The sequence below is a fragment of the Enhydra lutris genome, unplaced genomic scaffold, assembly GCF_002288905.1.
Source record: "Enhydra lutris kenyoni isolate GAN:26980312 unplaced genomic scaffold, ASM228890v2 scaffoldscaffold37, whole genome shotgun sequence".
NCBI classification, from domain to species: Eukaryota; Metazoa; Chordata; class Mammalia; order Carnivora; family Mustelidae; genus Enhydra; species Enhydra lutris.
The window spans coordinates 26,739,482-26,752,139 of record NW_019154121.1 but is presented as its reverse complement, the minus strand read 5'-3'; the positions used below and the strand labels follow the sequence as shown (position 1 = coordinate 26,752,139).

The 12,658-nt window shown below is 66.4% G+C and overlaps 1 protein-coding gene across 3 annotated transcripts in view; it reads right to left on the bottom strand.

Moving 5' to 3' along the window:
• The window catches only part of LOC111154323 (ArfGAP with GTPase domain, ankyrin repeat and PH domain 3), a 56,383-nt gene that overhangs the window by 15,532 nt on the left and 28,193 nt on the right, over positions 1-12,658 (bottom strand). For 2 of the 3 annotated variants that reach the window (XM_022513847.1, XM_022513848.1), the window contains exons 1-8: positions 10,734-10,787; positions 10,386-10,473; positions 10,126-10,211; positions 9,863-10,004; positions 9,320-9,454; positions 8,993-9,120; positions 7,297-7,455; positions 3,748-3,840 (exon numbers count right to left, since the gene is read on the bottom strand). In XM_022513847.1, the coding sequence (XP_022369555.1) occupies positions 3,748-3,840; positions 7,297-7,455; positions 8,993-9,120; positions 9,320-9,454; positions 9,863-9,884 (537 nt within the window). In that variant the 5' untranslated portion in view covers positions 9,885-10,004; positions 10,126-10,211; positions 10,386-10,473; positions 10,734-10,787. Of the gene's footprint in view, positions 1-3,747; positions 3,841-7,296; positions 7,456-8,992; positions 9,121-9,319; positions 9,455-9,862; positions 10,005-10,125; positions 10,212-10,385; positions 10,474-10,733; positions 10,793-12,658 lie in introns of those variants that run through there. The other variant, XM_022513846.1, reaches the window with a different exon arrangement.

Sequence of the window (12,658 nt, the reverse complement as noted above, 5' to 3'; positions counted from 1 at the left end):
AACACCATCCTCCACCTCCTGTCCTCGTCAGAGGGGAGAGACTATGAGGACAAGAACTGGTGGCTATCCCCGACCGTCCTCCAGGAAGCAGCCGGGGGGGGGGGGGCCTCACCCGGCCCATGGACCTCCCCCCACCGACCCCATCCCCCCAGAGGCCTGGGGCCAGGCCAGCACCTGGAGGCAGAGTGTCAGAGGGCAGTGCTGCTCCGGCCGTATGTCTCCAGGGATGGGTGAACAGGGCAGAAATCCCTAGAATGCCCCAGACTCCACAGTGCGAGCCCCAGCCACTGAGCCCAGGAACGGGATTCTCTGGAAGAGCCCATGAGACTCGTGTTGCGGGGACAGGAGCGATGGGATGAACACAGGCTCCGTGGGAGCGAGGCTGTCTGTGTGTCCTGTTCACAGACACGCCCTCAGCACCGTGACCAAGCCACATCAGACGCCCAAGAAACGTCTCTGGAGGTGCACTGGGGAAGCTGGCGGGCAGCGGCCAGACAAAACGCCCCCAAGGGGAGAGCCCCACAGGAGGGGCTCAAGCGGGGAGGTGTCAGGGCCAGCAGAGGCTAGGAGAGCAGGGGAAGCTCCCGGAGTCCACCCCAGTGGGCACCAAAAAGGGGGAGCTCAAAGGTGTGACTTTGTACCAGCTCCTCCTTGAGAGACGGAGGCCCGGCTCTAAGACGAGGAAGAAAACAGAGATCAAGGGATTCGAGTGTGAAGAAACAGCATCAGCTAGGGTGCTGGGCCCCAGGGTGCGGGATAAACCCCAAATCTCTCACACTTCCGAAGAGAAGGCTTGGTCCTGAATAGAGCAGGTGTGCCAAGGGACCACTGGGCCCTCCTGCCCGATCTGCCCCATGGGAACCCAGACGGGGCTGAGAGTCTCCTGCCTCAGCAGATGTTTCCGATCTTTGCTACCACTCCCTCCTCTCCATCTCCTTCTTCCCGCCACCCTCAAAAGACAGATGCCGTCGTGGGAGGTGCGGCCACAGGATATCGAGCTGGAAGTTCTGGGTCCCTTGAGGACACACTCTATGTCTTGGTCCCCCTCCGTGTGAGAGACTCCGTCCTCACAAGGAGCAACTGAACACAAGTGGTATCGATGGGACCTTCACTAGACCGTATGCGTAGAACATTCCCGAAGGCAGTCGGACCCCCGCCCTGTGGTCTGCAAAGGAGCCTCAGTGACCTGCTTCTGGGCATGGCATCCACCCCCTCCCCGGCCAGAAAAAAGACACGAGTACAGCTGCTCCTTCTGCCCTGCCTGCAGACCACACCCCTTGGGACTGACGGCCACATTCTGGAGAAGGCAGCCCCCAGCCTCCGCCTGTGGCCTCCTGGAGGGCTGGGAGGACCACGGCCAGCTCACTCGCTCCTCTTCTCCCTCCCTTCCACACCCCCGGCCTTCAGCGGGGGATTCTGCTCGAGCCTCTGTTCTCAAATCCTTCCCACTGGAACCCTGCCCTCCCTCGCTGGACCCTTCATCTGCCTCACGTTGAAGCCGTTCCCTCCTGGGTCCGGTCCCAGCTCCGGGTCATGGGAGAGGGAAGCCAGGCTCTGCTCCCATGTCTGCCCCCAGCTAGCCCTCAACATCAGACAAGTCACGTTCACTGCCTTGGCCTCAATTTCCCCAGCGGGTAGGGAAAACGGACTCGCGTGCAAGGCTTCCTCCCTTTTTCACACACAGAATCGGGATCAGGATGCAGGGGTGGGGGGTGCGGGCGTTCTTGCTAGGAGGGAACCCTCTCCTACCCAGCACTCCAGCACTCCGGCCCCTCCTTCGCCCGAGCCTGGCGCTAATGAGCTCAGCGAGCACGCTGCCGGCAGGGGTGTGGGAGGACTGGAAGGAGGAAAGCGAGCGCAGCTGGCCAGGGACTGGACCTGCCACCCACTCGCAGCCCCCTTCCCCGGCCCGCCTCTCACCTGCCTCGCACCTGCCTGCCCGCGCACCTGCCCGCCCGCACCAGGACATGGAACAAGCATTAAAGGCCGGGCTGCCAGAGGCCTGCTTCCCGTTCCTGCACACCCGCCTTCCAAGGAGGGAGACGAGCTACGGGGGTTCCCGCTCCCCTCCCTGGCCGGCCGGCTGCGCACCGCGGAGCAGGAAGCAATCTGGGGCAGAATGGGAGTGGTGCGGAGGCGACAGCCCCCAGAGGACCCGTTCCGCTGCCGCCTCCCTCCCAGCTCCGCCAGCCGGCTTAATTGCGGAGTCCGGATTGATTGGGAATGCAAATGGCAACTGAAATGCAATCTCCACTCCCAGCAGGAGTGGGGGGGGGGAACAGGATGGGGAGACCGGGACACGAGGGCGGGAAGGGGGCCACGCGGGCCCTGGGCAGCTGGAGGGTGGGAGGAAGCACCAGGAAGGGCCAAGGGCTGCGAAAACCAGAGCGTGGACAGTCCCCACCCCCACGCCGGGACCCCTGCTGTGGCTCGGGAGCACCTCAGGTTCCTCCCCCCCTACCCCCCGCAGGGTCCACCCCTACTGGGGGGGTCCCTGAGCTTTAGTGGCCTGAACCAGCCAGGCGACCCAGCCAGCCTGGGGGGGACCAGAGCCCAGGTGCAAGTTCACAGGGCTCCACCCCATCCCACAGCTCTCCCTGCCCTCCATGTGGGGGATTCAGGGAACTGACAAATTAGCCTGTACCCCAAACAGGAAGGAGACATCCGGGGCTACCCTTATCTCAAACTAAGGACCCTGGAAATAGCGTTCGTTTATGTATTACACGCTCCTGTGTGCATCGGGTTCGGAGAGCACCCACGCCCAAAGCAGAGAGTGTCCGGCTTGTGTGAGGCACTGGGTCTGCACCGCCCCAGAGACAGGCAGTCACACCATCCACAGGTCTGTGGGGTCCAATGCCGCACCCAGACACACAGAGACCGGCAAGGAGGCTGGACGCTGCCCCGGGCCTCCCCAGAGGTAATCCTGCCAGAGCGGCACCTGCCAGGCCCTGTATGTGGACGTCCCAGGGGAGGATGGAAGCAGGGACACAGGGCCTGGAGCAACAGGTAGTTCCCCACCCGCCCTCCAGGACCTCTCTGGGCTCTCCGTTCTAAACGGACCTTCACCGTGGGGTCAGAACCCCACGTGAACAGAGGAATTCCGTCAGACTGCCCACGGCCCCCAGAAGGCCCGGCCTGGAGGGCCAAACCTTGACCATCCACTCAGCAGCCCCACAGCCCTGCCCCACACACCACCATCTCTGCACAAAGACGCCCTGCTGTGTTCAAGGTCTTTTTCCAGCCCCTGGACCCACTCAGCGGGTCTGGGAAGCTCCAAGCTCCCGGAGGCCCATCCCTGCCAGGCAGAGACTGGGAAAGGAGGCACCCTGGAGGGAGCGGCTCAACTCAGCTTTTCCAGGGAACAGAGGTTCCCACGGAGAAAATGGCACCGATGAGCCCTGGGCAGGGAGCAGCCGTTGACGTGCCCCTCAGGGTGCTCTCCCGCGAGTACCTTCTCCAGGAGTGGGGAGTGGGACAGGTCCGAGGGGCCTCCCAACTCCTAACGCCCAGGAGGAAGAGCCAAGGAGGACAGCAGGCGGCTCTCTGCTGCCCCCATGTGGCCGTGCGGAGGAGCTGCCACAGCCGTCAGAGCCGCCAAGGGACGCCTCCAGCCCAGGCGGCAGCTCCTCCCAGACATTCAGGCCACATGCCCTAGGGGCCCGGAACAAAAGGACCATCGTCCCATGTTCCCTGAGCCTTGTCCCTCATGTCCACCACTCTCTGGCCACCAGGGAAAGGAATGCTGACCTGTTTGATGGGGATGGCCCGGCCGCTCCCGATGCTGTCCACCTTGCAGTCAGCGGCCTTCTTCTCCCGGTCCAGGTCGGCCCCCTTCCGAGACTGCAAGAGAAAAGAAGAGGCGTGTTACAAGGGCCCAGGGTCCATGGGGGACAGCAGCCCACCTGCACTCCCCTGCCCTCCCCGCCTCCCTCCTCCTGGGCAGGCCCTAGCAGGGGCAGGGCCGGGGCGGCGGGACCGGGAAGGAACGGAGACACGAGTAGTCCAATGGGTTTATTCTTACACACGGCACCATACAGAGCAGCACAGGTCACTGAGCCAGGCCCGCCCCTTACAGGAGAGCAAGGACACGGAATACCGAGGGCGCGAGGAGCCTGCACGCAGCCCAGGGGGCTGGGGCTTAAGAGAAGGGAGGGGGCGAGGAGAGGTGGACGGTGGGGCTGAGGGATGGCGGGGAGCACGGGGCACGATAACCAGGGAGAGCAAAGTCCAGAAGTGAGCGGGCGGTGGCCCGTCTGCGGCACAGACACCACACGGCACGTTGCACCGAGCGCGGTCGGCGAGGCCCGAGGGGCACAGTGGATGGAGAGAGAGAGGAGAGAGGCCAGAAGAGGCCCTGCGCCCCTGCCAGGCTCCTGGGGCAGAGCCCGCCCCAACGCGGATCCTAGGAAATGGGGAGGCCAAGAGGGGGAAAGGCAAGCGCGCGGCGGTGGCTGTGGCGTCCGGAGGAGCGGAGCAGGAACGCAGAAGTCCATGCAGGAAGGAGCAGAGGGGGGAGGGGCAGGAAAGCTCCCCCCAGGAGCGGCTGGGCCGGGCTGGGCGCTTGGACGCCCCCGCCCCTCTGGGCCTTGTTGCGCTGGCCTGGTGCCGGGCGTGGGGCCGAGCTCCCTTCTTCTCCATGCAGCGAGCCTGGCGCAGCACGTCCAGCTGGGCCTGGTCCCCCGGCCGCCCCCAGCCGCGGGCTCCAGCGTTCCTAGCCTTCCCTGGGGGTGGGGGTTAGTTACAAAGGTTCCTGTGGGTCTCTGGAGTGGGGAGCACGGCGGCCGCTTCTCATCTGAGAGCAGTCCCAGGGCCCGGCCCGCCTCCGGCCCCGCACAGGGGAGAATGTCCAGAGGTGCTGTGTGTCACCACCTGGTCTTCTAATTTGGAAGGAGTTGGAAAGGCCTTTTTGTTGATGAAAAGTTGGAAACAGTGGCACATATCTGCAAATATCGAAAGAATAAAGATTTTGGCAAGTTATACTCAAGCCCCGCACGAGTCGGTCAGCACTGGTGAGGGCAGAGACCCAGGTGCCTGGGGAGAGGCGGCAGCGGGATGAAGAGGAGGAGGAGGAGGAGGACGAGGAGGATGAGGAGGAGGAGGCGGTGGCGGCAGGGGCCGCTGGGCAGTCCAGCTCATCAGGGAATGTTCGCCACTGGGCGGCTGGGGCCCCCATCCCTTCCTGTTCTCCTAGGCCACCAGGAGCCCAGGGCACAGGATGCAGGCACAGGACTGCCCCCTGCAGGTCGGGGACGCACCACCACGGGAGCAGGAAGAACCGGGCCAGAGGCCTCTGCCCACAGTCCCACCATCAGCACCTGCCCCAGGCTTCTCCTGGACGCCACAGCCTCTGCCCCTTCGGGCCAGGGAGGAGGAAGGTGGATGGGACCGCTGCCACCAGGTCCCCGGACCAAAGAGCTGCGTGGGGGGAGTGGGGTGCAGCCTGCTACGGCCAGGCTGGTGAGCCAAGAGGCCCCCAACCAACCACCAGAGGGTTCCCTGGGAGCCCAGAGGGGCAGCCCCCCGGGATGGGAAGCAGGGCAAGAGTGGCAACAAAATGAGTACATGAGGTCATGGGGGAGACTGGGGACATTGATGGCCACATCCAGGGGGTGGGTCACAGGGACACTGGCCACGGAGCAGGCGTGGCTCTGCTAGGGATGATGACAAGGGCAAGGAGGGGACCCCGACAGCGACGATGGAGGGGAGGTCCCGAGACGCACTCCTAGAGACGGACGGGTCTCGAGGCCTCCTTGTGGACAATGGCGCAAGGGAGGTCACCATGGAAACAATGAAAAGGAAAAAATAAGGTCGCCACAGTGAGGATGGAGAGAGGGAAAGGGCCCGGGGGAGGCTGGACGGCAGGCGGAGGCAGCCGAGCAGGCAACGGGGAGCGCGGGGCGGGGAGCACGGAGGGCCGCAGTGAGGAGGTGAGCCGGGCATGGACGCTGGACAGAGGGCGGCAGAGAGGGCAGCAGGCCTGGCAGTGGAGGAAGTGGGAGGTTCTGGATGGGGTAGAGGGAAGAGGGGCGCAGACAGTGGTCACTGCAAACACAGGCACCCGGGGGGTGGGCTCTGTGACGGTGGGCACAAGCAGGCAGCCCAGGGCGGTGCGCGGCTCAATGGGCATGAACAGAAACGAGATGCTTCGAGTCGAGGCAGGCTGGGGCTGGGGAAGTGCCATGCGCGGCAGCGGCTGTCAGCAGAAAGGGGTGGTCGGCAGGGACGAGGAGGGGGCACGAGGCAGGCACAGTGGGGACAGGAGTGGGCAGACCCGGCAGCGGTGTGCTGGGGGAGGCAGAGGCGAGAATGAATGGACGAGGTCTGGGGGCACGGGCTCTGTCTGGGCGGGGCTCCTCAGCGCCTGGCAGGGCCTGCCGGGCCAGCCGGACCCAGGACCAAGCCGAGAGCCAGGCCCTGCCGCTCGGAGAGAGGCGCGCGGACTGACGCGGAAGCACCGAGGGATCTCCTGCAGAGCCGCACGGGCAGCTGCCCCGGCTGCGCCTGACCCAGGGCTCCCAGAAGGGCCCAGCCGAGTCCCAGCTGGAAGCTGAGAGTGTGGGGCAGGCACTGGGTCTCAGGGGCCGGGCCTGGACAGCCAGCAGACTGGGGGCGCCCAAGGGCCAAGGGGCTGGGCCCCTAGCTGCGCAAGGGATGTGGGTCCCGTGTGGGAGGTCTAAGAGGGGAGAGGACGAGCCTGTAGGGGGCCTGAGGCCGGGAGGTGGGGTGCAGGCCAGGCTGCAGGGGCCGAGACCCAGGGAAGACATCTAGGCCCTCAGCAGAGCCGCTGTAACAGCAGGTGGGAAGCTAAGATCAGGGAGAATGAGCGGGATGTGGACAAGGAGGTCCGAGCCCCGGTTCTAGCTCTGCCAGCTAACCCTCCGTGTAGCCTCGGGCAAAAAGCCGTGGGGGCCTGATCCCCAACTGTGGAATCGAGGGTGCCGGGGGCATCAGAGCAAACATGTCCAAAGATGCCTCCAGCTGGGGCCAACAAGCTCTCCAGACTGGGGGGGGGGGGAGCGTGCGGCAGAGACAGGAGGGCCTGTGTGTGTTGGCCGTGGGCGGCCCCCCGAAGGCTCAGAGAAACCGTCTAGAAGAGTCTGGATGTGCAGGAGGGCACGGGGAGGAGCCTAGAGAAGCGGCGTGTGTCTGTGTGGATGGCGTCTTGCTGACTCGGGCTGCTGTGGCCCCGCATCGGTCCTCTGGCCTGCGCCCTCCCGGTGGGGGGGCCGGGGGCCGGGCCCTGCCTCGCCAGTGCCGGCGGCCGGGCCGGCGGGAGGCGGCGCGCAGGGCACGTACCGTGAAGATGTTGGAGCGCCGCTTGGACTGCTTGCGGACGGGTGTGGGGGTGGAGGAGGCCGCCGCGGTCTCGATGCGCAGCTCCCGCTGGCTGACGCTGGGGGTGGAGGGGACTGAGGAGGAGTAGTCGCTGAAGGCGCTGCTGCCGCCATTCGTGGCCTAAGGACAGAGAGGGCTGCTGAGGGCTGCCGGGGAGCGGGCGCGGGGGTGGGCGGCAGGCGGGAGCTGGGGGCCCCTGCGGTGGGGGGACCTGGCCTGGGGCTCGCGGGGCAGGAGAGAAGGAAGGCGGCACGGCCCCGGGGCTGGCATGAGCCAGCCACCACTGTCTGGGGCTGCCTGGCTAGGGTCCCCGCAGGCGTGCTTCCACGCCTGCCCATGAGCCGAATTGGGTCAAGGTAAGTGCCAGGGGCAGGGGAGCCCTGCCTCACGGTTGGGCAAGGGGCGGTGTCGGGCATGAGGGAGCAGGTCCCCTCGGAGGAGCCCCCAAGTCTGTGACACGTGCCGAAGATGTGGGAGGCCAGGGTTGGGCACAGGGTACCCGGGGAGGCTGAGGTCCCCTCCCGGACAGCGTGTGCGCCGGGGGCAGGGTTACGTGAGAGCCGAGGCCGAGGCCAAGTGTGGCCAGGAGCCAAGACTGCTCGCAGAGGAAGCAGCAGATACGGGACAGAGGGGAGAATGGAAGAGAGACAGAAGGGAGCACAGGGTGGGGACAGAGAGCTCACGGCTGCAGCTGCTCCCGGGAGCCGGCTCCCTCGCTGCCCCCTAGAGGCTCGCTAAGCAGAGAATGCGTCTCACCCTGACAGCCTCGAGTCCTCCCCCACACAAAATGTGCAAAATGCCCCCAACGGCTGCCCCTTGGCCACAGAGCCACACGGCAGGGCCCAGGCCATCACACCCAACCTCTGCTGGCTGACGTGCAGAAAGACCCAGCGCTCTCCCTTCCTTGCAGGTGGGGACGCTCCCAGGGAAACCCCTGCTGTCTCCCGAAGCACGAAGGAAGGGCCTCTGGAAAGGCAACCAGGCCGCCATCAGAAAGCCAGGGGGCCGGGGGCCCTCGAGACTCCAGCTCTCGACAGAAAGAGAGCGGAGACAGTCAGCTGGACTGCTCAAGCCAGTGCACCTGTGCCCATGGCGGGGCTTTCTGAGGAGCAGGGGACGGACTGCAGAAGTCCCAGAAGGAAGCACTGGCCGAAATGCCGAGGGCCCAAAATTAACCAAGCAGGAAGTGGGCCGGCATCCCCAGCGGTGACACAGGAGGAATGCCAGCGGGACGTGGCTCAAAACACGGCTAACACCCCACACGGCACAAAGGCCGCTGGCCCCTACGGGGGCCCGTGCTGCCCTTGTAACTGCAGGGCCCACTGGTGAGGAGGGAGCAGGCCTGGGAGAGCCCCTCAGTGCCCCCCGAGTATGGTTCCACGGGGGGCGGCTCCAGAGCCAGCCTGCAGGGCTGCGGGGCAAGATGGGCGGGAGCAGGGATGGGGACGAGCGGGAAGGCCATCACTCTGGGGCACAGGGGAGGCCAGGCCAGTCGTGCAGGCAACGGGGAGCTCAAGCCAGCGCTTTCGCACTAATCACAAGGCGGGAGACCACACAGGGGACAAGGGGAGGGGCGGGGGGTGTGGGACACGCAGGCAGACAGGATGATGAGGGCCAAGGGAGGACGCTCGGTGGGAGGCAGGGAGGCTGGCCGCACCTGGTTGATGTGCACGGCCGGGATGGAGGCGGCGGACACTGCCGAGTGGCTGGGGGAGTTGGGCAGTGACTTGCAGGGCCCGATGGCCAGCTGCTGCTTCTTCCGCAAGGCCACTACCTTCTGGGCCACTGCAGGGGACAGCAGAGTCAGTTACCCCTCTGGGGAAAAGGGAGAAGCCCAGCTTAGAGCTGCCCCCAGGGCCCACAGCCCCACTGGCCACAGAGCCTCCTGGGCCCCTGCTCTGGGCTCTGGGGGCGCCCCCCCCAGCCCCGTGCCCGTGTTACCATCCTGGAAGGGGGGGTGCCTCCCGCCCCGTGCCCGCGTTACCATCCTGGAAGACACGCTCCACGTTGAGCCCATAGGTTGCGCACGTCTCATAGTAGGTGCAGCGCTTCAAGTCCGTGGAGAGCTTGCGGGCCCTGCTGTCGTCGATGACCCGCGGGTTTGCGGCACTGATGGCGTCTGCGGGAGGCGGGAGGGGGGCCTTTACTCAGCCTGCTGAGAAGTGGTGCCACGGACGGGGACAGGCGGGCAGCACGGGCTCCGAGGGTGCCAGCGGACCACGCAGAGCGCGAGCATCCGGGCGTCCAGGCCTCGTTCCAGCTCGGCCTCCGACTTGGGAGTGGAAACGAGCTAGCCGCTCCGTTTACGCATCCTCCAAGACGGGGACACAATCGTCACACAGGTGGGAGGCCCCAGCTGGGGACGATCCAGCACACAGGGAGCAAGGAGATGGTGGCCGCTCTGAGGCGACACAGGAGGGGCTCAGAACCAAGAGATAATAGCAGGGGGCTTTCTCCCCTGGCCCTGCGGCCCCACACACCTCCATCCCCCAACCCCCCGCCAGAACGGCCCAGCGGGCCCGCTCACCCTGTGTGCCCACCAACACCATGGGCACCTCGCTGGCGTTACGGAAGCTGCAGAGCCGCAGGAAGTAGTTGTACACCGTCTGGAAGCTGATTTCATCCTCCAGGCTGAACACGAACACCACCGCGTCCACCCAGGCAGCAAACTAGGGGGACCGAGCAGAATTACTACCCACACCCATTCTCGGGCGGGCGCCGCGCCTTTCTGCACACACACAGCTTTGCCCAGGCCCAACCAGTGGCCCAGGGCCAGGGCAGGAGCATCACCTGGAGCTCAGGGGGGCCTCCTTCATCTCGGATCAGCAGCAAGTAACTCTGGCCATCCACCACAATCTCCTTCTTAAACCGACCCCCTAGGACAGAGTGCATAGTCAGGCCCCAAGCCGGGGGAACCCACAGCTACCGACAGAGGAGACAGGAGGGACCAGACCGCTGAGGGGCTCCAGCCCCTGAGCACAGACGACAGCCAGGAGCCAGAGGGGGCAGAGCGGCCAGCCTCAGAGCCCAGGCAAGCCTGTGACGCTCACCTTCCGGGGACTCCTCCTGGACATAGGTGCCTGTCAGATAGCGGTGCACCAGGGCCGACTTCCCGCTAGACAGGTTCCCCACAATGCCCTGTGAGAGAGGAAGAGGCGAGAGCAGTGGTCAGGGGCGAGAGAGAAGAGACGGGGCAGGAAAGACGGAGGACCCTAGGAAGAAGGGCCGGAAGGAAGAACCAGAAGAGAAAGCAGAACAGAAGTGAGAGGCCACAGAGAAAGGCCAAGACCAGAGAAGGAGGGGACTGGAAGCAAGGGAAGCAATGCCCAGACCCATCGCACTGGCCTGTGCCCACCCCACCCCAGGGCGGCCTGGGGCCCCCCCAAGATCTCACTCACCACTTTAAGCTCCGGAACCGAGCGGCTCAGGGTCCACTCCTGGCTGTTCACAAAGGAGTCTGCAGGAGAGAAGGCCCCCATCAGGACTGGGGAGGCACGCACACCTGGGCCACCCACCGCCAGCTGTCTCCTATACTGCCCTTCCCTGGGCCAAAGCCAGAACACAGCACGGTCCCAATGGGACCCCAGCCTTCACCCGGTTCTCTAAAGAGCAGTGGGAAAATCCTTCCAGAGACGATGGGAGCAACGATGCTCCTCAGGGAGAGGACTCTGAGAGGCGTGGGCCCCGCTCTCCCAGCTGGGACCTGTGTCCCTCCTCTCCCTTCTGTTCCAGCAAGGTGAGCAATTCCCACCCTGAGCCACACCTGGGCCTGGCCCAACCAGAGCCCCAGACCCCAGGCGAGAGGCCTCGCCAGTAGTTCTCTGCTCAGACCCAAGCTGGGCCGGGCACCTGGCAGCTGGGCAGGGGGGCCAGCCTCCCGCAGCAGCGAGTAGGAACAGCTCACCCTCACAGGGTGGGGCCACCCACCACATTCCTAGGCAGGGTGAAGAGGGAGGAGCCCTCACCTGGCCTTGTTCTGTGAGGGGCAGGTTGAATGGGGAGCTATCTATCCTCCCCCAACCGGCCCTCCTCCCCAGGCTCCTCCTCCCTCCCCAGGTGGGAGGCCACCACTCTTTCTTTCCCAGAGAGCCGCCTCCTGGGCTTGCCGGCACTCAGGTCCAGGCCCTTCTCTTCTCTACCCTGCCTCTGGCAGTGTCCTGGGGAAGGGAAGCCTCCAGCTCCCCAGAGCTCCCTGCAGCCCCATGGCCAGACCCCTTTTCTTTCCTCTTTGCATTGTAATGGACATCCACCAGCCAGCTCCAGGGGCCCCTGACCCGCGCCAGCCTCTCTGCCCGCTTCCCCTCCCCAGGCTGTCTCAAAGAGTAGCCACCACCATCGATCGGGTCCACAGGCAGTCCCTCTGCTTTCAGGCAGAGGCAGCTAGAGGTGAGGACTCAAGCCCACCTGGAAGCCAGAGACACGGGCGCTCTCCACCCCTCCCCGGCCTCGGTGCCACGCGTGCCAGCAGGGAGGAAGGGGCCCTTCCGTGCTGGTCTCACATTCCACCATGCCAAGGGCCAGCGGTAGTACCCGGTGGCAGGGGACCCAGACTGGACGCACCTGCAAGTCCTCCCCGGCCACAGCCACCTTCTGGGACCCAGAGCGCGCCGGGTCGCCGGTCTCCCTTGGTCCCCGCCCGCACGGCACACCCACTTCTCCCAGGCGGGCTCGGTACGTTCTCACACCCGCGCTCAACAAGGGCCTCCAACCAGAGAGGACTTCCCCGGCCGGGCTCCGCGCCTTACCGCTCTGCGCGCCCAGGAGCCCGGGGGCCGCGGCGGCCCGGCGGCTCCACAGCGGCTCGGCGGGCGCGGGCTCCCTCCGGCGGAAGCGGCTGGTGAGGAGTCTCCAGAGGCCGGCGGCGGTGCGGGGCCGGCCGGGCTCGGGCGCGGCGGCGCGCGGGGCCTCGGCGCCCAGCAGCAGGTCGCGGCGGCTGGGGAAGGCGCCCAGGGAGCCGGCGTCGCCGTCGCTGCGGGTGCGCGCCCGGGGCAGCAGCCCGGACTCGGCGCGCCGGATCTCCTGGCCGCGGCGCAGGCGGAAGCTGAAGCTCTTCCTCAGCGCGGACAGGCCGCGCCGGGGACCCGGGGTGCCCCCGCCGCCGCCGCCGCGCAGCACCTGCCAGCGCTGGCTGCTCCACAGCGAGGCGCCCCGCAAGAAGCCCGCGCTCCCCGCGCGGCCCAACCCCGCGCCCGCGCCCTCGGCCGCCGCCAGCTCCAGGCGGTTCACCTCCAGGAACGTCATGCTGGTGGGCCTGGGCCGCGGCGTCTGGGCCCCCCGCGTGCGGCTGCGCCGGGCCGGCGTGGGGCTGGGCGCGGGGCTGGGC